Here is a 22,900-nt window from a genome sequence, read left to right as displayed (position 1 = left end):
GTTGGGGTGCGGTGAGTGTAGTAGGCTAGGGCGCTTTCGGGTCCCTATTGCAGCCCCCAGATGAGCCCGTAGTATTTTCCTTATATGATCAGGTCCCACTGCGGGCGGCGCAGCTTGCCCGGAGCCTGAGAGGATTATGAAAACGTGGCGAGCGAAGTGGGGCCAGGGGACCTGGAGCGGGGGCGTGAGGAGAGGGGGCAGCAGGTGAGGCTGGACGGGAGGGAGGTCTAGGGAGGCCTCTGCCGCGGTCACTGTGAGCCCTGGCCGATGATGACGAGACCACTGCGCAATCTGAGTTATGGGAACCACGTGATGGAGTGTGTTCTGAGAACAGACTGAGGCCGGGCGAGCAGGAGGCGGCCGGGGCAAGGGAGAAGCGGAGAGCCCCTCGGTACCAGGGCTCGGAGGGCCGGGTTGCCTAGCGAGGGCTTCTTTGAGTGCGTGGGGGTGGTGGGTGGCATGGACGGTTTTTCTGAGTCGTCAGCGAATGCCCCCTCTAGAATCCTGCTTTTCAAACGCTTTGGTGACACTCTTGCAATGTGGGGTTTTTTTAAAATCCGAATTTGTATTATGAAAACTTTCAAACTTACAGAAAAGTGGGAAGACTTGTACAGTGGACGCATATCGACCCAACTGTTAACATTTTGCTATATTGCTGACCACCTGTTCTTCCATCAAACCATCTTATCTTTTTAACGCAGACCTTAGTACTCTACACCCATGAACACATCAGCACACATTATTCATTTACAGTTCTTTTTAAGGCAAAATACCCATGCAATCAAATGTACAAATCTTAGACAAGCTTCACAAATGCTTATGTATAGGCCGGGCGCCGTGACTCACGCCTGTAATCCTAGCACTTTGGGAGGCTGAGGTGGGGGGATCACGAGGTCAGGAGATCGAGACCATCCTGGCTAACAAGGTGAAGCCCCGTATCTACTAAAAATACAAAAAAATTAGCCGGGCGTGGTGGCGGGCGCCTGTAGTCCCAGCTGCTGGGGAGGCTGAGGCAGGAGAATGGCGTGAACCTGGGAGGCGGAGCTTGCAGTGAGCCGAGATAGTGCCACTGCACTCCATTCTGGGTGACAGAGCAAGACTCTGTCTCAAAAAAAAAAAAAAAAAAAAAAATGCTGCTCATGTATAGAGTGTTCATTTTCATACACACTTTTCAATTTGCCCTCTACATATTTAAGAAAGGTTAAGTATCACAATTTCCCACTGCAGATCACCATCAGTAGGTCTTTACAAATGTACTGTGTTTTCTCTAATTGGAAATGTCACTAGTGAGTGGATTCTAAAACCATTCAGTGAAAGGTTTACATATGTTAAAACATGTAAATATATGAGAGAATATTGACATAGTCTGCAAGTCTTATGAAGAGGAAAGGGTACCTTTACAATGGAGAAATCTTGCGGGTATTACTTCACCGAATTATGAACTAATGGTGTCCCATCACCAATAAAGAGACAAACTGATGTCATGCGCTCCCCTTGCTACAGCGACAACACAATCTCACTTGCGTAGAATTTCTCCTGAAAACATCTGGCCTGAATCTAATTATAAGGAAACAATGAGACAAATCCACATGGAGGTACATTCTGCAAAACAACTGAACTCTTTAAAAACATCAGTGTGGTGAAAAACAAAAAATGGCTAAAATAGGAATAGTATCACATTAAAGGAGACTAGAGATGTGACACATATTGTATGGGATCCTTAATTAAAACGTGGGTTAAAAAAAAACTCTAAAAGACAGTATTGGGACAATTGGAGAAACATATAAATTATAGATGACATGGTAATATTGACATTAAGTTTCCTGATCGTGATAATTATATTGTAGTTATGTAGGAGATTGTCCTTTGTTCTTAGGAAATACATACTGAAATATATACAGGTGAAGAATCATGAGGCCTGCAACTAACTCTCAAATGACTGGAAAAAATGCATATGTGTATATACAGTTATGTGTTGCTTAACCACGAGAATACATCCTGAACGATGTGCTATTAGGCGATTTCGTCATTGTGTGAACATCATGGATTTCACTTACACAAACCTTGATGGTAGAGCCTACTACACACCTAGGCTATATGGTACAGCCTATTGCTCCCAGGCTACAAACTTGTATGCATGTTACTGTACTGAACACTGTAGGCAGTAGGCAGTTGTAACACAATAGTATTTGTGCATCTAAACATAGGAAAGATAGTGCATGACTATACACTGGCAGAGAAAGATAAAGCAAATATGGCCAAATATTATGAACTGGGGAATCCAAATGAAGAATATACAGTTGTTTATTATTCTCTTTTTTTTTTTTTTTTTTTTTTTTTTGAGACAAGAGTCTTGCTCTGTTACCCAAGCTGGAGTGCAGTGGCATGATCTCCACTCACTGCAACCTCCGCCTCCCAGGTTCCAGTGATTTTCCTGCCTCAGCCTCCTGATTATCTGGGATTACAGGCATGTGCCACCCCACCTGGCTAATTTTTGTATTTTTAGTAGAGACAGGGTTTCGCCATGTTGGCCAGGCTGGTCTCAAACTCCTGACCTCAGGTGATCCGCCCACCTCGGCCTCCCAAAGTGCTGGCATTAGAGGTGTGAGCCACTGCGCCTGGCCCATTATTCTTTTTCTAAGAGGGGGTCTTGCTTGCTATGTTGCCAGGGCTGGCCTCAAACTCCTAGGCTTAAGGGATCCTCCTGCCCCAGCCTCCTGAGTAGCTTGGGACTACAGGCATGTACCACATTCTTCTATTTTTGCAACTTTTCTGTAGGTTTTAACTCTTTCAAAATACAAATTGGGAGAAAAAAATGTCCTTCAATTAAGCTACAAAATTGCTTGAAACAAGTTATTTTTGAAAATATTTAGTCCTTTTCAGGTTTACATCATATTTAAGCAGGTATGTATTCTTGTAATTTTAATATGTATATTAAAATTGTTATAATTTTTGTCCAGATGTGGAGGGTTTCATGAGATGTAAAGTTAATGTTCTACTTTTAGATATTTAATGCTCAGTATTTTTAGAAACGCAATGTTATCATTTCTATACTTATTTTCCTATGCTTAAACACAGTTTCTCCTGCTTTCCTATAACACTAAAAATTGACAGTGGCTTAAGCAGCAGTGGCTTTAGAAGTTTCAGTAATGGAAACTGGGGAAAGCTGACCAAGTCAGTAGGGCCTAAGACAACTTTTAAAAATGAGTATATGAATCTGAATGAGTGAGACAAGTGAATTTGCTGATCTTGAGTAGTTTGGAACGTTATGTGTGTGCTCACTGTTAATCTAATTGCTGTGGAAATAACTTCAATTTTTGTTAATTAGAAGGCAAATGTTGAATGTGGTTTTATTCTTACAACGAATACTAACTCTTCAGAAAGTTCGAGTTGCCAAGCAAGAACATCAGATGAATGAAATTGTTTGCAGTGGCAAATCCGTACCGGCCTGCAGCAACTCACTTCTTGCCTCCTCAAAGGAAAGAAACATAAGGCAGAGTGAGAGACCAAGGCAAGTTTTTGAGCAGGAGTGAGAGTTTATTAAGAAGTATTAGAGCAGGAATAAAAGTAAGTAAAGTACACTTGGAAGAGGGCTCAGTGGGCAACTTGAGAGATTCAGCTGTGCCAACTGACCCTTGATTTGGAGACTGATACATTGGTACGGTTCTAGGCCTTGCATTACTTCTTCCGATTCTTCCCTTGGGGTGGGCTGTCCGCATGCTCAGTGGCCTGCCAGCACTTGGGAGGGGCGGCATGTGCGGTGTGTTTACTGAAGTTGTGCACATACTCACTGGAGACATTCTTCCCTTACCAGTCTTTTTCCTAGAGGAAGCTCATATGCCAGTTAAACTCCACCATTTTGCCTCTTAGTGAGCATGTTTGAGCCCACTCTCCCAAAATCTTATCCAGCAGCTGCTTATCACCAGATTCTAGTATTTTCCATCTACTGGGAGAATGTCTTTCCCTGACACCAGTTGAGACCAATGATTATTTTAGATAGTTTAACAACTTGCCTTACCATCACCTGATAGTCGCTTGACATTCCTGGGTGGGGTGGGGGAGATTTTCTCCTGCCGTGTTCAAGTCTGCCCAGCTACCTCTTCTAAGGGAATGTAGACAGGAAGTAATACAGACACCAATTTGCCAAACTCCCTCATGTTGTTTACCCTAAGTCTTTATGTGTTCCCAGTACCTCTAAGGCACTGTCTCAAACTTCAGACATTTGTTTTTCTTTCTCTACTTGTCTGAAGGTTATTTGCAGTGTCTATATCTTTGGCTTGACTTTCATGTGTAACATAACCTTAGGCAAATCTTCCTTGGATCTAAGTTTACTCTGTAAATACTAATGTTGGTAGAAGGAGACAATGCCATTGTTGCCTTTCAGCCAGAAACCTCCAGAAACACACCTATAGTTGAACAAGTTGGGTTTAATGTTCTTTGGAAGAAGGGAGATTGTACATCATGGGTGTGCCTTTGGGAACTGCAGCACATCTCAGTAAAAGGGTGGTAGGATTTGGGGTTTGGTTTGGTGATTTGGGGAGGATCCAAGGAAGTACAGGTTCACTCTGTATTGGGTACTGTCAGGAAGTAGGGACAAGTCTTTGGGTATCAGTACTATTCAGGGTTCTCCAGAGGGACAGAACTAATAGGATATATATATATATAGGAGTTTAAGGCCAGGCGCGGTGGCTCACACCTGTAATCCCAGCACTTTGTGAGGCTGAGGCGGGCAGATCACGAGGTCAAGAGATTGAGACCAGCCTGGCCAACATGGTGAAAACGCGTCTCTACTAAAAATACAAAAATTAGCTGGGCGTAGTGGCGCACATCTGTAGTCCCAGCTACTTGGGAGGCTGAGGCAGGAGAATCACTTGAACCCAGGAGGTGGAGGTTGCAGTGAGCCAAGATCGTGCCACTGCACTCCAGCCTAGTGACAGAGCGAGACTCCGTGACCCCATCTCAAAAAAAAAAAAAAAAAAAAAAAGACAGGCAGAAGGAAGGAAGGAAGAGAGGAAGGGAGGGAGGGAGGGAAGGAGGGAGGGAGTTAGTTTATTAAGGAGAATTGACTCACAGGATCACAAGGTGAAGTCCCACAATAGGCCGTCTGCAGGCTCACCCGGAGTGGCTCAGTCTGGGTCCAAAAACCTCAAAAGTAGGGAAGCCAACAGTGCAGTCTTCGGTCTGTGGCCAAAGGGCACCTGAGAGCACTTGGCAAGCCATTGGTGTAAGTCCAAGGGTCCAAAGGCTGAAGAACCTGGAGTCTGATGTCCAAGGGCAGGAGGAATGGAAGGAGGCATCCAGCACGGGAGAAAGATGAAAGCTGGAAGGCTCAGCAAGCCAGCTTATCCCATCTTCTTCCGCCTACTTTGTTCTAGCTGCACTGGCAGCCAATTGCATGGTGCCCACCCACACTGAGGGTGGGTCTTCCTCTCCCAGACCACCGACTCAAATGTTAATTTCCTCTGGCAACAACCTCACAGACCCACTCAGGAACAATACTTTACCAGCTATCTAGGCATCCTTCAATCAAGTTGACACCTAATATTGACTGTCACAGTATCATCTTATCCTGAAGGAGGGCCGATTAGAGCCAGGCTCAAGCTGCACCTGGGAAAGTGGCTACATTCCCTCATATTACCTGGGACAGGGCATATTTGGTGTTATATGGTTTACACAGTGATCTTGTTTTTGTGCCTGGGCAAAATTACAGTCTTGTTTCATATCACTTTAGTGTAGTCACAGAGGGACTCCGTCTGATATTGGTGTTTTGTAAGGTTGTTCATAGCAAAACAACAACACGGCCCAGCAGAGAGGACCAGGCCAGCTTCCAGCATGACCCAGGCCTAGCTCTGAATTTCAGATCAGTTCCTGGAAGTCAGGCTGCTTTTCTCTTTCTGAACTAAGTGTGTCTTTTATGAAATTTGCTTCTTTTCCAATGTGGTTTTCCTGTTGAGGCTTTGAAGCTAGGCCTAAACCTCTTTGAGTATGAGCTGAAGGCTTTCCTCACGTAAGGGTATTCTTTGGTCAGCCACTCAAAAAAGTGAATCCATCTTTAGGTTGGAAGGTGGATTGAAAGGTCAACTTTTCACTGCATAGTATACAGCAGATCCCTACATAACATTGTTTCATTCATTGTCATTTTGACATAATGTCGGTGAGAAAAAAAGAATTGCTTCCTGGCCAGGGCCACTGGGTGTGGGAAGTCTGCAGGTTCTCCCTGTTACAGTGGGTAGCTAGTCAGGCATGAGCAGGGCAGGAGAGAGCTCCCCATTCCACACACACACCCAGAGCACCGGGTGACCATCCAGTGATGGTCAAGGCAGTTGTTAACTATCTTTCTAAAGTAGTCATTGGTCACAGCCAGCATCAGAGAAAGGCAGTCTCCCGATAGAAAACATGTGAAACTGGTGATCAGCCACTTCCTGACAAGATCCCAGGAGTTGAGAGAAGTAACACAAGACCACAGAAGCAGGCCAACATGTAAAACCCCAAGTCAAGAGGTTAAGCTGCGCTCTTGACTCTTTCAAGTCACCCACTTGGCCCTCTTCCAAGTGTACTTTCCTGCCTTTCCACTCCTGTCCTAAAACTTGCCTTGGTCTCTCCTTCTGCTCTACGCCCCTCAAATTCTTTCTTCTGAAGTGGCAAGAATTGAGACTGCTGCCTCATTCATAGAGACATGGATACGTTCCACTGGTGAGATCCCCATGACTGTTTTCTTTGGATTCTCCAGTGTCCTCCCATGTCCCAAAGCTGTGTACGTGAGGTGAATGGGTATGTCTAAGTGATCCCAGTCTGAGTGTGGGTTTGTAAGCACACCCAGTGACAGGATGGGGTCCCGTCCAGGCACCCTGAGCTGCCAGGAGAGGTGGGCCCTCAGTGACTCTGAAATGGAATAAGTGGGCAACTTTCTCATTTGTTTTTATTAATCTTTCTTAAATGTATGTATAGCTTTCATTTCAGTGTTTAATACTAGAAGTGTTTTGGTCTTTATTTAGAAGTTTGTTGATGTTTTGGCTGGACATGGTGACTCATATCTGTAATCCCAGCACTTTGGGAGGCCGAGGCAGGCGGATCACTGGAGGCTAGGAGTTTGAGACCAGCATAGACAGCATAGTGAAACCCCATCTCTATAAAAATACAAAAAAATTAGCCAGGCATGGTGGCAGACGCCTGTAATCCCAGCCACTCGGGAGGCTGAGGAGGGAGAATCACTTGAACCCAGGAGGCAGAGGTTGCAGTGAGCTGAGATCTTGCCATTGCCCTCCAGCCTGAGCAACAGAGCAAGACTCTGTCTCAAAAAAAAAAAAATTTGGTGTTGTTTGTATGATCATAAATATGCTGTAGGAACTGTTTATATCAACTAGCTTATGTTAAAATTGGTGTCATGTTATTTTGTTTATACTCGTGGTTTCCTAGAACCTATCAGTGACGTTGAGGACTAATTATACTGTGACCATTTTTCTGGATCATGAAATATTTCCATGGTGGTCTCTAATGATGGGTGCTTAAGGGCACCATCCCTGGAGATGTCTTCTTGTATATTTTTAGGTGGGTCAGGTTAACAATGGGTGTGGAAGGGCACCATCTCTGGAGATGTCTTATTCCATACATTTGGGTGTAAATTTTTTTAAAGATTTCCAGGTGATTCTGATGTGTGCTAGTTAAGAAAAAAACGTATCAGTATTTCCACATAGATGCTCAGTTTCTGGGCTATTCTGTTCCACTGCTCAATTTTTCCATGTCCAGGGCCGGGCATGGTGGCTCACGCCTATAATCCCAGTACTTTGGGAGGCCGAGGCGGGCGGATCACCTGAGGTCAGGAGTTTGAGACCAGCCTGACCAACATGGAGAAACCCTGTCTCTACTAAAAATACAAAATTAGCCGGGCGTGGTGCCACATGCCTGTAATCCCAGCTGCTAGGGAGGCTGAGGCAGGAGAATCGCTTGAACCTGGGAGGCGGAGGCTGCGGTGAGCCGAGATCATGCCATTGCACTCCAGCCTGGGCAACAAGAGTGAAACTCCATCTCAAAAAAAAAAAAAAAATTTCCATGTCTGTCATTCTCACACATCTTAATTACTGAAATTTTGTAAGTCTCGATGCCTGCTAAGGAAAGCTTCCCACTTTCTCAGGGAGGGTCTTCCTTATCCATGGGCCTTTGCTCTTCCGTATAAATCTTATAATGAACTGTCAATTTTCACATAGGAACAGTTGAAATTTTGATTTTTAATCTATAGATCAACTTGGGGACAACTGACAAACTTTTAGTGGTATGGAGTCTTTGAATCCATGTACCTAATTATTTCTCCATTTTCATGTTGTCATCGTTTTTCACTTATATTTTACAAATTCCTCCATACAGATCTTGTGACTATTTTCCCACTGATTTTTCATGCCATCTCTACTGTATGCTATGTTATACATAGGATTGGGTCTATCCCTGCACTCCCTATTCTGTTTCACTGATCTACTTGTCGTTGCCTACACCAAAACTGCCTTTAATTCCATAGCTTTAAAGTAATTGCTCAATAAGCCTTGTTATCTGAGAGTCTCTCCCTGCCGCCAGCTTTTGGACTGTAAGATGCTGACCTCTGGTTTAAATGATCATGACACATATTAGAATATAGGCCCCATAATGAAGCTCCTCAAGAGAGCATTACAAAGAAACTTTGTCAACCTGTAGCTGCAGAGTTTTAAATTTCATTTAGATTTGGCACACCACTTCATTCAAAAGTATTTATTTCCACAAATTTTTATCCACAGCTAAATATTACAGTGACTATTACAAGCATTTTTCTATAAACAAACGTGTAGTTTACAGATTTGTGCAAAGTGGAAAAATATTTTCATCAGTAGTCTTTCTTCCACGGTGTTAGATTCACCCCTGAATATGATCTGAACTCTTTCGGAGAGGCACTCCTTCATCTAAACGTCAGTTGGTGGCAAAATGTTATATTCAAATCTGGATTATTCGGATACGGTGTCACTTTAGAAAGTAGCTTAGTTTCATTTCTGATTGATCCCCTTTGTTAGAATTAGAAACTTTCTTTCTTTGAAAAACAATCTTTTCTATCTAATGACCTGGGTTTGTCATTGGCATTAACCTCTGTCTACACCCTCTAATTCTCTAATTATGGCACCAGTGGGTATAAAAAGTGAATTATGGTTATTTGGCTCATGCAGCAAATTGGAGAAACTGACCACAAATATTCTGTGAAGAACTACAAGGTCTTGCCCCATGCTGTCCCATTTTAGTGACCGTTTAGTTATGTAGGCATTATACACATGCCTCAATTTAGGACACCCTTGCTGTCTTAGTAGGTCAAGTGTACGAAAATTTACTTTATGCAGAATAAATGAATTCTAATTTATTGGTTACTGGAATCTTAATGTATGAAAGCTCTAAGTAAATATTTGATGAATTGATGGTAGCAGCGTTGATTTTTAAATGTTCCAAGCTCCTAGTTTTGTTTTGTTTTTGTTTTTACAAAAGCCTTAAAATTTAGTACTAGGGAAATCAAAGAAAGTAACTCCCACTGACATGCTTCATGGAAAAGGGAAAAACATCTACCTTTGGGTCTAATCTGCCTCCCAGGTGAGCCTACAGATACTGGAACTCTAACTGCAACTATCAGGGCATACGGAAAATTCATGATGTAATATGTTGTCGGCTTCAACAACTCGTGTACATACACATTTACTATAAGTAAACAGGTCCCATATAATACTTAAAACACAAGTTTTTGATCTATAAATACTTGATTCTTAATATTTAAAATGCTTCTAATGTTTTAAAAGACAAAACTCCCCATGATATCACATTGAACATTAAAATTATTCCCACAGCAACACTTATTTCAGAGAAACAATTGATAAGTCAGTTATCTTAGTAACCGCTAAAGGCACCTGGTGAGAAAAACGTCAACTAAATTTTAAATATTAAAAAATTAAAGAGACATCTAATGCAGAGTTCAAACCTATATGTTGAATTGTTAGTCATTACTGATTTCATGACACTGATAAATGTTTGAATTGATTTTTAAGAATGCAGCGAAAATGCTAACAAAAGATTATATAGTTCCCCTAAAGATGCTTCTTCTAGTCTCCAAGTATTAAATAAGATAGATCTAAATATTAACTACATATAAAGTATATATTTGTTAGTCATCTATAAATTTTAAGTACAATTCCAGTGATACACCTTTGTCTTTTGGAAGAGAAGAACTAAATCTGCCATTTCTTAGGCTAAATGGACTATTCATAAGGTCCTTCCCTCCCCATTTATTCTAATTGCCAAGCTTTTATTCAGTAAGCTCTTGGCACCTAGTGATTAACCAGAGACAGCAGACAGTAGTGACCAAGAGAGATGGAGAGAATGATGGTATAAGACAGTATATAAGGACAGTAAACCACTGTATTTGTGGAACCACTGCATGTCAAAACTCCTTAACACTCTAACAAGGCATTTTTGGTCTTTTAAGATTAAGGATAGTCCTTACATAAGAGACTCAGTTTCAAACTAAAGTGCATTAAAAAGCAAATTATACTTCACAGACAACTTTAAAGAGGTAGCCACAAACCCAGTTGTTTTAGATTGGCCTTCTAAATGAAGTCAGCACATGGATCCATGGGTGAGTGTCATGGAAGTCAGTGATTATGTAACTGTAACGAAAGAAAAAGGCACAGCTCTGCAGACACCCAAGAGAAGCTGGCATGTTTAATGTGGATGTAGAGGGGATAATGCCCATGACAACTGATTGGAACACAACTGTCAGCAGCCTTAACCTAGGCTAAGACTGGGCTAAGCCCCAGGAGATGTAGAGAAGGACTGAGGAAGCTGTGCTCTAAGGGCACAGTGCAGAAGGTAGCTTGGAGTGTGCTGTGTTTCCAAGAGCCTTTTAAGTTGGGTGGTTGAGTAAAAGAGGGTGGAGGCAGGCTGTTCTACTGCCATTTCATGTATAAACCCTATTTTCTCAATGTAATACAAAGACTCTTCTTCTATGACTTGCAAATACCATTTTTTCTTATGGGAACAGCATACTGCTATCAAGAAATAGGGAAAAGACAGTTAAAAAAAAAAAAGTGTGGAAAGAATATGGGTTTCCAGTTGAATGCTTGCTTTTGAAGAATCCAAAAACAAGTTAAAAAAAATTCTAAGAGCAGCAAAAATCTAAGCCTATTACTGAATTACTTTTTAAAAATCCTTATTTTGTAGGAGAGATATTTACAATTTTTTTGTGTGCTAAATTTGAAAAACGTTGAAAATAACCTGAAAAGGGAAAGTTGACCTAAACCATTTTATTCTCTTAAAAAAAAAAAACCCCAAACTTTAGTATAATATCCCTGAACTGATTATTTTTGAAGGTTTTTCAGATGATCTGATGTGCAAGTTTTAGTTTGTTTTACTATTTGGTTTCTGGAATAGTAGAGCATTATGTGATGCTCTTACTGGAGGCTTAATGGTGTTAAGAGATTAAAAGTTTTCATATTGACTTGTTTGGTTTTTATATCTATAAATAAAACAAGTTGTTATCCTTTTCTGATATTTAGCTTATATACATTTTTGTGAAAGTTTTGTGGGACTTGGAAAGTGTATGGACTAGCATCAGAAACAAAATATTTTTCCATCTTTCTCACTTGGAGTTTGGGATAGCAGCATTTCAATAATCTCTTCCATTAAACCAAGATTCCACAAAAGTGTTTGAGCACACTAAGGATTGGCACTTCTAATTTTGCTTCAGAAACCAGTACTCAAAATGTCTGGTCTGGAGGTCATTTACACCACTGTCTTTGTATAATCAGCCATTAAAAAATATTTTGGGAACATTTCTCAGAAGTCTCATCCCCATATTTTTGTTCTTAAAACATCTCACCACAAACTCAACCATGCCTATAGTTTGCAAACTTTGGGAAATGTCAGTATATGCCATTATGATGGTTATTAGTACCATTATTTGTTAAAAGCCCTTTGAAGGCAATTTATGTGACTTATATATATTTGATATTTTAATTTGGACATTCTCCAGTTATATGCAAAGATCAAAACTAGGCAACTTCATTTTATAGAATTGGCACCTTTTATTTGTCTATGGGGACCGGTTGGTGTCTATAAATTATGCATATGTGTTGGACTGAAATCAAACTTAAAATCTTCCATATTTCAAGTGTTTTTATTCTAAGCAGTAGGTACAAAAAAATAATGACATAGCTGTGTCTAATTCTGTATAGTTCAGCACCCCTCCACAGGCTGTCAATCTCTGATTTGATCTACTTTTACCAGATTTAACAGATCCTTGAATTTACTGTATATACTTCCTTTTTGCTCACATTGGGAATCAAACTAATGCTGGAAACATACATCTTCAGACTTCATTGAGGAATTCCAGATTGAGACACGCTGGGATGTGGATTGAGTCCATGGTTAGAGAAGATGGATTAAATGGAAACACAACAGGAAACATGTGCTTGGCATCTAACAGCAGTTGCTGAGGGTCATTCCGCTCTTGTAGTTGTGCCTATGGGGAAGAATAAGACCATGGAAAGTTTGAGTACCCCTAAAAATAGCCAGTTTAAGTAAATTCATGAAAGTGAGTTGGCATGTATCATGGACAGATTTCTAAGACAATTAGGTAAAACTTCAGGACCAGGAGAATGTGATCTCCTTACCCTTGAGGTGTTTAGTGGGGCAAGAAGCCCTGACTTAGGCTTCTTGGAGATCAGAGGGCTACAAGCACTCTCCCAATTCTAGCATTCTTTAAAAAATGTTCTATCTAAGGGAGAATATAAAATACATCTCAGGTGCAAACCATATGGAGAGGCACTGTAGTGGAGTGGCCAAGGGCATGGATTTTTTAGGTAGACAGCTTGAGCTCTAATCCTGCCACCACCCTGGGCAAATTCCTGAATTTTTCTATGCCCCAGTTTCTTTACCTGTAGAATGGAATGGGAGAAGAGTACATCACATAAAACGGCAGAGTAGGAAGCTCTAGGGATTGGTCCCTCCACTGAAGCTACCCTGAACTAGAAACAGTGATTATCAACTATCTTGTAACTCTGGAACTTGAGTGGACATTTATAACAATTGGGAGAGTGATTGATAAAGGGAGAGGCTGCTGATCTTTGCTAAGAGAACTGTGTGTGTGACCCAGCTACTACCTCCCTCTCTTCAGCTCCCCTGAAGCTATGGGGATAGCAGCCCATATTCCTGGAGTAGCTAGCTGGCCAGGGTAGGCAGTGGGACATTGTCCTCCAAAAATTTGGGGTTGTGCACTTTGGTTGATCTGGTGGGTCCCAGCAGATGCCTGTCTTGGTTAGACATTTCTTGGGATGCAATGGCTTCCACTAGTGGCATCAACTAGAAAATTTAAAGGCACAGAGCCCCTCCCTGCTTCCTATTTGAAGCCAGAAATTTTAGGAAAAGTACAAAAACTGAAATGAAAAATTGACTAGAGGAGTTTAACAGTAGACTTCAGCAGGCAGAAGAAAAGATCAGTGAACTTGAAGATAAAGCAATTGAAATGATCCAGTCTGAGAAGAAAATAAAAATAATGTAAAAATGAACAGAGCCTAACAGACCTACGGGACACTAAGAAGTGTACCAACATACACATTACAGTAGTACCAGAAGGAAAAGAGCAAGAAGGGGGCAACAAAATATTTGAAGAAATAATGCCTGAAACTTCCCAAATCTGATGAAAGACATGTATGTAATCATCCAAAAAGCTCAATGAACTCCAAGTAGGATAAAGGCAAAGAGATTCACAGTGAAACACATTATACTAAATTGTCAAACCCTAAAACAGAGAGGGAGTCTTGAAGGCAGTGAGAAAGAAGTGACTTGTCACATACAGTCACCCCTCAGTATCCATGGGGGATTGGTTTCAGGAATTCCCACAGATACCCAAATCCATGTATATGCAAGTACTGCAGTCGGCCCCGTAGAACCCAGAGATACAAAAAGTTATCCCCCCATAGCTACAGGTTCTGCATCCTGTGAATACTGAATTTTGAATCTGTGGTTGGCTGAACTTGCAGATATGAAACCTGTGGATATGGAGGGCTGACTGTATAAGGTATCCTCAAATAAGATTAACAGCTGTTTTTTCATCAGAAATCATGGAGGCTAGGAGGCAATGGGATGACACAGTTCAAATCCAGAAAGGAAAAAATCTTGTCTGCTAAGAATTCTAAATCTGGCAAAACTACACTTCAAGAATGAAGGAGAAATTAAGTCATTTCCAGAGACAAAGAAGGACATTATATTTTAATAAAAGGTTCAACTCATCAAGAAGATATAATAAACATCTGCACCTAGCAACAGAACCTCAAAATATTTGAAGTGAGAACTGACAGACTTTAAGGGAGAATAGTTCTACAGTAATGGTTGGACATTTCAATACCCCATTTTTAATCATGGATAGAACCAGATAGATCAATAAGAAAACAGAGGCCATGAACAACACTATAAACCAATTAGTCCTAACAAACACATATGGAACACTCCACTTAGCAGCATACACATTCTTCTCAGTGCATATGGAACAGTCTCCAATGGACCCTGTGTTACACAAAACAAGTCTGAATAAATTTAAAAAGATTAAAGCCATATGAAATATTTTTTGATTATGATGGAATGAAACTATAAATCAATAAATGAAGGAAAACTGCAAAATCCACAAATATGTGGAAACTAATAAGTTCTTAAATAGCCAATGGGCTAAAGAAATCACAGGGGGAATTAGACAATAAAAATATAATAAACCAAAACTTATGGGATGGGGTAAATGTAGTGCTAAAAAAGTTTGTAGCTGTAAATGTCTACATTAAAAAAAAACAAAAAACAAAAAACAAAAACAACTCAAATCAATAACCTAACTGTATACCTTAAGGAATCAGAAAAAGAGCAAACTAAACCTAAACCTAGAAGAAATAACACAAATTACATGGAAAAATAGAGAATAGAACAACACCCAAAACAAATGAAATCAAAGTTGGTTCAAAAAATTGACAAACGCCCCCCCGCTTTTTTTTTTTTTTTTAGACCGAGTCTTGCTCTGTCACCCAGGCTGGAGTGCAGTAGTGTGATCTCTGCTCACTGCAACCTCCACCTCCCAGGTTCAAGTGATTCTCCTGCCTCAGCCCCCTGAGTAGTTGGGATTACAGGTGTGTGTGAAGACTAAAACGAGAAATTAGCAAATCAGAAATGAAAGTGAGGACATTACTGCCAATTTTACAGAAATAAAAAGGATTATAAGAGAATACTATGAAAAATTTAACACCAACAAATTGGATAATCTAGATGAAATGGACAAAATCCCAGGAACACACAAACTACCAAAACTGATTTAAGAAGAAATATAAAATCTGAATAGACCTGTAACAAGTAAGGACATTGAATTAGTAATTAAATATTTCCCAACAAAGGAAAGCCCAAGACGGACTTCACTGGTGAAGACTATCAAACATTTTAAGAAGAATTAACACCAGTTCTCAAACTCTTCCTAAAAATCAAAGAGGAAGGCACACTTTAACTCATTCTGTGAGGCCAATATAACCCTAATATCAAAGCCAGATAAAGACACTGTAAGAAAACAAAACTATATTCATCCCTTGTCAATATAGATGTAAAAGCCCTCAACAAAATGCTAGCAAACTGAATTCACTAAAAGGTTGAAAGGATTATACACCATGACCAAGTAGGATTTATCTTCAGAAAGCAAGGTTAGCTCAACATAAAAATCAATGTAATATACCACATTAACAGAATGAAGAGGAAAAAACCCACATCATCTCAATTGATGCAGAAAAAGCATTTGCCAAAATCCAACTTTTTTTATGATAAAAAGATAAATCCCTCCATGATAAAGACCATAGGTAAAAACCCACATTCAACATCACAAATATCATACTCAAAATGTTTTTCCTCTAAGATCAAGAATAAGATAAGGATGCCTATTCTTACTGCTTCTATTCAGCATAGTTCTAGCCAGAGCAATTATGCAAGAAAAGAGATAAGAGGCAGTCAATTTGGACAGGAAGAAGTAAAATGATCCTTTTGCAGACAACATATCTTACATGTAGAAAAACCTAAAGAATCCACACACAAATATTGCTAAAGCTAATGAATTCAGGAAAGTACATAATAAAAAACCAACACATAAAACTCAGTTGTATTTCTATTCACTAGTAATGAATCATCAGAAAGAAAAACAATTCCATTTACAATAACATCAAAAAGAATAAAATACTTAGGAATAAATCTAGCCAAGAAGGTGCAAGACTTCTGAAAGAGCCAAGACCTCAACAAATGGAAAGACACCTATATTCATGTACTAGAAGACTTAAGATGACAATACTACATACAGCAATCTATAGATTCAATGCTATCTCTATCAAAATCCCAATGATGTTTTTTGGAGAAATCTAAAAAATCCTAAAATTCATATCAAACTTCAAGGGATCTTTACTAGCCAAAGCAATCCTGAAAAATAACAAAATTGGCCGGGTGCAATGGCTCATGCCTGCAATCCCAGCAATTCAGGAGGCTGAGGTGGGCAGATCACCTGACGTTTGGAGTGCGAGACCAGTCTGGCAAACATGGTGAAGCCCCATCTCTACTAAAAATGCAGAAATTAGCCAGGCATGGTGGTACATGCCTGTAATCCCAGCTACTTGGGAGGCTGAGGCAGGAGAATTGCTTGAACCTGGGAGGTGGAGGTTGCAGTGAGCCGAGATTGCACTACTGCACTCCATGGGTGATGGAGTGAGACTGTCTCAAAAAAAAAAAAAAAAAAAAAAAAAAAAAAAAAGGAGGACTCACACTTCCCATTTGAAAACTTTTTACAAAGCTATGGGAATCAAAATAGTGTGGTACTGGTATACGGACAGACATATAGACCAATAGAATATAAGGGCCCAGAAAAAAAAAACCCTCATATTTTTGGTTAATTGATTTTTGACAAGGGTGCCAAGTCCATTCAATGGGGGAAAGGGCAGTGTCTTTGATAAATGGTGCTGAGACAACTGGATATCCACATACAGAAGAATGAAGTGGGACATTCACCTTACACCATATACAAACATTAACTCAGAATGGATCAAAAACTTAAAGGGAGCTAAATCTGTAAAACTCTTATCATATCTGATAAGGATTTAATATCAAGATTGTACAAATAACTCCTATAACTCAATACTAAAAATGCAACAATCTAATTTAAAAATGAATTAAAGACTGGAATAGATATTTCTCCAGAGAAGATACGCACATGGCCAATAGGTGCATGAAAAGATGCTAGTCATCAGAGAGATACAAATCCAAACCACAATGAGATACCACCTCACACCCATTAAGATGGCTATAATTTTAAAAAGCTGGAAAATCACAAGTGTTGGTGAGGATGTGGGGAAACTGGAACTCTCATGCATTGCTGATGGGAATGTAAAATGGTATAGCTGCTGTGGAAAAGTTTGAGGTTCCTCATAAAGTTTAAAATATAGAGTTACCGTATGACCCAGTAATTCTGCCTCTAAATATATGCTCCAAAGAACTGAAAAATGGATCTCAGCTACTTGTGCAGCAATGTTCATAGCGGCATGATTCCCCATAGCCAAAACGTGGAAACAGTGCAGTTTCCATGAGCCAACGAATAGACAGAATGTGATATATGAAGGGAATATTAGTCACTAAAAAAAGGAATGAAGTTCTTACGCATGCTACAACATGGATGACCTTTGAGAACCTAAGTGAAATAAGCCAGACCCAAAAGAATATCGTATGACTCAACTTATATGTGATATCTAGAATTTACATATAATTTAATATAGAAGCCTACCCAGCGTTGAATGGAAGGGAGAATATTATTTGTGCAAATGGGTAGTGTTCCTGTTTAAGATGATGAAAGAATTTTGGAAATAGTGGTGCTAGTTATATAATATTGTGAATATACTTAATGCCACTGAACTGTACACTTAAAAATGGTTAAATGGAACACACATACCCCAAAACCATGGGATGGGGAAGAGTTCCCTTCTCGTAAGGTTGTGAGGATTGAAAGAGTTAACAGGTATAAAGAACAGAGTACCATCACTGGCACATAGTAAGTGCTGTATTTGCTGTTATCAGTTTTATAATATGCTCCTTTGTTCCTCCTGCCCGTGCATTAACCATTAATCTCTGAACCATGAACTGCTGGTAGAAGCTGTACTTTTACAAAAGTCAATAGGGTTAACTGTGGAAGTACTGCCAAAAAGGAAAATCAATTATATACTGATTTTGTGAAAACACAATTTATTTTTCTCAAACCTCAAAACAGGCCATGGTCAGTAAATACATAGCAGCATTTGAAAAGTGCTGGGAAACAGGTTTACAGAATGAAGTCAGTTTGAGCATGGCATTGTAAGATGGTTCTATAGTGGCAGGGGAACCTAGAATTGCCCATGTTTTCATCCATTACCTGAATTATGAATAGAAAGCATGACTTAAATTTCCAGTACCCGTGTGTTTGGCATCTTGAAAGACGGGCCAAAATTTTAAAGTAATTTTAATCATTTGAAAAAGAGGTTTGAAATAATGGGAGAGAAGTTTAAAGGAGAGAAAGGCATTTAGGGAGGAATAAACAACAAGCCTCACTAATTCAAGATACTCAATGATGGCTCTGATATGGCCTGGCAGAATGATTCTCTGGGATTGTTGAAGGCTCACACACATCCCACTCTGAGTTTTGCTGCATTTATTACCACGAACCTATCGCATGGCATATGTATGTAAAATGTGAAATAGCAGGAGGCTCTGGGAAAAAAGTCATCTTTGTAGCACTTAAGGACCCTTGTATTTATCCACATTAGTTAGATGTGACCGTAGACTTCACTACCTAAAAGGTTTGAAGAAATTTTAGAGAGTATAAAAATGGGAAAAGAAAGTGAAATATTACCTCTATTATCACAATTCAACAGCAAAAGGCATGTATACATTTAATCGATTAAAATTTACAAGGTGGTCATTTCACAGAAATCCTCCTGTGAATGCTTTGGTGAGTTTAACTTCAAATTTACATTTTTAAAGGTCAGTATAAAGCTATAAAAAGCCCACAGTGCCCAAGCAATGGTTTGTTTTAACAAGTAACTTGTCTTTATCACACAGGTGAGTTCAAATGTAGGAGGGTGGGATTATTCACCATTTCTTCTGAGCATTGTATAGGTAGAAACAGAACATAAAACTATAGCTCGGCCGGGCGCGGTGGCTCAAGCCTGTAATCCCAGCACTTTGGGAGGCCGAGGCGGGTGGATCACGAGGTCAGGAGATCGAGACCATCCTGGCTAATATGGTGAAACCCCGTCTCTACTAAAAATACAAAAAATTAGCCGGACGTGGTGGCGGGCGCCTGTAGTCCCAGCTACTCGGAGGCTGAGGCGGGAGAATGGCGTAAACCCGGGAGGCGGAGCTTGCAGTGAGCCGAGATCGCGCCACTGTACTCCAGCCTGGGTGACACAGCGAGACTCCGTCTCAAAAAAAAAAAAAAAAAAAAAAAAACTATAGCTCACACACAAAAAAATTTTGATGGAACTGCGAGACACTGAAACTGATTACTGAGTAAGATTCAAAATCTGACTGTACATACTTTCGGAGAATATTTGGGCTTAACCTCCATTATATTTTTCCTTTGTCCTTAATCTATTAAACCTGCAGTATGATTTGGCATGTATTTTTTAACCTGAATTCTCATAAACAGTGGGGTTGCCAATTTATGAGCAGTTATAGTTCTCCCTCTAACGTGTGTCTCAGCAAAACCAAACAAGACTTTCTAAACTTGCACTTTTGTGTAAATTATCAGCCCTCCATAAAAATCCACATAATGGGTCCAGGGTCAGATATCTCAGTGGCTTCTGTCATCAAACTCTTCCCATTCAGCATCTGACTATGAGCATCCTAACTGGATACTTTCTGTCAGCACCACCCGCAACCCCGTTGTTATATTCATGTTGGTGAGTAGAGACTCACTCTGCCTGCCCTGCTCTGTGGCCTGTGTCTTTAACAATCAACTGTGTTTCTGTCATTGCCCTTAGGAGAATAACCTTTAGTCTGACTAGGCACCCCTTCCCAGACGTGTGGCCTCTGTTCCCTACTTAGATGCTGGGCTAAAGTTCATTTAGATTGTTTTTGCCATGGCTCTTTTCAAACCCCTTTTTAGCCCTTTTCAGGGCCCTCTAAATCTCTGGATCTACATTGAAACACTGTAAGGAGCTCCAAATAAAATTCCAGGAGTATTCCAAAGGGAACAGCTTCTTGTACAAAGCTCCATGTTTCCTCATGTTTCCTCAGTGTCTTTGATAAACCTCCATTTGGTCCCCTTTTTCCTGACTCTCCCTCCTCTGATCACTTCCCCCTGCACCCCTTTTTAATCCTTGTTTCATGTCAACATCACTTCACTGGCCAATAAGGTCATTTCAAAGTTTGAGGGAGTGCTATGTCTCCCCTGAGGTGCTCCCCACAGGTAATCATGGGAGAAGAGTGGCCTGTTTTCTGAATCATTGCGACATGACTATCATTCTAACACTGTCACAGTTACTATCACATGCAAAGGTCAGGCACTCAGCCAAAATCACCTTGGGCTCGGCTTGAGGAAGCTCATCTTTAAGAAAAAATTCCCATCTTAAGAAAAGACAGATTTAAATAACCGTTTTCCCTATTACATTTTCTTTCAAGCATTTTCCTAAAAGCAAATATTGTAAGTCTTAGACAAAGAGTTAAGAGCTCAAATTGTTTTCTTTAAAGAACATTTCTTAGTTCCATTTATGGTTAGGACTGATATTCTGCTTACATTGTTACTTCCATTTGGTGCTAATAGTTCAGTAACATGCTAGTGGCAAATGAAATAATGCTTAAACTATGTCTATAATCTGAGAGGCAGAGATTGTAAAAGTTGAGTTTTCTGTGTGTAAATAATAAGTTACTCATGGGTGATACGGTTCATGTTTACCTAAGTAGAAAGCCTAGGAATGTAAGGTCTCCTAACATATATGTAACCAGTATTTTAGTAATAAAGAGAAGCAAAGTTGAAACCCAAATTTTCAATTTCCTTTATAGTCTTAGACTAGGACTTTATAAAATTACTATTTTAAAACTCACCTGGATCGTTCGTATAAAGGCCACTGTTACCCGTTCTTCAAATTCATTCAGGGGAGTATAAAGGTTTAAAATTTTGACAATCTGTTGGGAGTAAAAACAGAATTTAGCACACAGCTAAATGAACATGAGACAACTTTTGAACTTTAAAGAATATGTGACATTGGAACAAGAGTATGATCCTTTTGAGACAAGGCTCACAACACAGATGGAGCTGGACTGACATTTACACTTGGAGCCTGCATCCAGTAAACTAGAGCCCACAGCTTTGCCAGGTGGATCTGAGCCCTCTCACCGAATTCATGTCTCCTGTAAACCCACCTGCCCCTCCCCACTATGCTCGTTGGTATACACAATGAGGAGTTTAGAATGCGGTAGCCTGAAATCCTTAGCCTCTTATCTACTAGTAATTTAAAGGTTTCTTCTGAAGAGTACTGGAGATCTTACATTAGATGAGAAAGGTCTTGTTTAATACCTAACTACCCCCATCCACCAACATTATTTACAAATGAGTATTTGAACAGGAGATACTCTTTTGTCTGCCTACCACTGGTTTGGTAGAAGTAGACTGCCCAAATGCAATGCCAGCTGCATTCTAGAAGCAAACTTATGTCAAGTGAAATGTATTTAAAGAGGAGAGAAATGTTTGAAGACTTTCTGGAAATGTTTACAGAAGGAAGCAGTTTTTTTTAAGAGTTCAATATATAATATTTTAGTAGTAAGTGGAGGAGGTAAAGAAAGGTGTTTACTTTGCTATATTAAGATGTGTTTTTCTGTACTGAGTTTGGATTTTGTTATTTATCTTTCAGGGAATGGCAATGTATCAGCAACAGAGTCATTGTTACACATTTTTTAGGGAAAAGGGAAGTAATACTTAAATGCCCCTAAGTTCTTAATGACTTCATTTAAAACAATATAAATGAGTGTGAGTGAAAATATGACCATATTGAAATTAGTTTTAAAGAAAACTTTTTTTCTTACAATTACAGTTGTAAAGAAAGCAAATACCTGATGCTGCCAATTTATGAAAATTTGTGGATTTCTATGTAAGAAACATTCCAGAATTCATTACATTTAAAAAAGTTTTTACCTAAACTTGACGTTTTGTGGGTTTGCTACCTTATCTTTTTAAGTGAGTAAGATGGATAGAGAGTTACGAGAAAACAGTATCCGTGGCATCCTTTTTCACAGACCAAATGGTTTTTGGTTCATCTAGGAATATCCCATTAGCTGTACTTCAAAATTGTATCTTTAGGGGTATATAGAGGGTGGGAGTGCAACACTAACAACCACTAACGAGAACAGACTTGGAATGGATGCTGGGCGTGCTTGGAATATCATGATTGACAGAGGAGCAGAGTGACTGTACCTGCTGGGTGCTGAGGGAGGTACACAGGGAGCAGATGGCCTCTGCATCCTCCTGGGTTTTCTTCTTCAATTGCAGGAGCTGGGCTGCTTGGATCAGAGGTTCCATGGTCTGAACTGCTCCACTCTGGTGAAGGTTTCTTCCCCGAAGCCACTCCTCAAGCTGACTTATATTGTACCTTAGCCATAGGTAGAAAGCAAGCCATGTTAAGCCGGTCCTCCTGATTCACTGAGAAGGGGACACCTGTTGAGTTTTGCAGGCCAGCTGCAGCTAGTGTCATTATTTATCTCACATGGTTAAAAAACACAGCAAGTGCCTTGCACTCAGGAACTATTTGTTGAATAAAGAATGAACAAATGAATGAGTGGGTACTTAAAATCAAGCAAAGATGAAACACCTGAAGTGTCTAAATTA

The 22,900-nt window shown here is 40.0% G+C and overlaps 1 protein-coding gene and 2 non-coding genes across 3 annotated transcripts in view; 2 read left to right on the top strand and 1 right to left on the bottom strand.

Annotated features, from left to right (window-relative positions):
* The first annotated feature begins 33 nt into the window (after nucleotides 1–33).
* Nucleotides 34–177, top strand: LOC123570113 (small Cajal body-specific RNA 17). Its single transcript, XR_006694120.1, has one exon.
* Nucleotides 178–261: 84 nt separating this feature from the next.
* LOC123570109 (small Cajal body-specific RNA 18) lies at nucleotides 262–344 on the top strand. Its single transcript, XR_006694117.1, has one exon.
* Nucleotides 345–8,721: 8,377 nt separating this feature from the next.
* MYO5B (myosin VB) overlaps nucleotides 8,722–22,900 on the bottom strand; it is a 395,079-nt gene continuing 380,900 nt past the window's right edge. Inside the window, exons 38-40 of the mRNA XM_005586729.4 lie at nucleotides 22,490–22,664; nucleotides 21,124–21,204; nucleotides 8,722–12,514 (exon numbers count right to left, since the gene is read on the bottom strand). Of these exons, the coding sequence (XP_005586786.3) occupies nucleotides 12,362–12,514; nucleotides 21,124–21,204; nucleotides 22,490–22,664 (409 nt within the window). The 3' untranslated portion in view covers nucleotides 8,722–12,361. The remainder of the gene's footprint in view (nucleotides 12,515–21,123; nucleotides 21,205–22,489; nucleotides 22,665–22,900) is intronic.

Source organism: Macaca fascicularis, chromosome 18, assembly GCF_037993035.2.
Source record: "Macaca fascicularis isolate 582-1 chromosome 18, T2T-MFA8v1.1".
In the NCBI taxonomy this organism is placed as follows: Eukaryota; Metazoa; Chordata; class Mammalia; order Primates; family Cercopithecidae; genus Macaca; species Macaca fascicularis.
The sequence above is the reverse complement of the archived record's forward strand: the minus strand, read 5'-3'. Positions and strand labels throughout refer to the sequence as shown.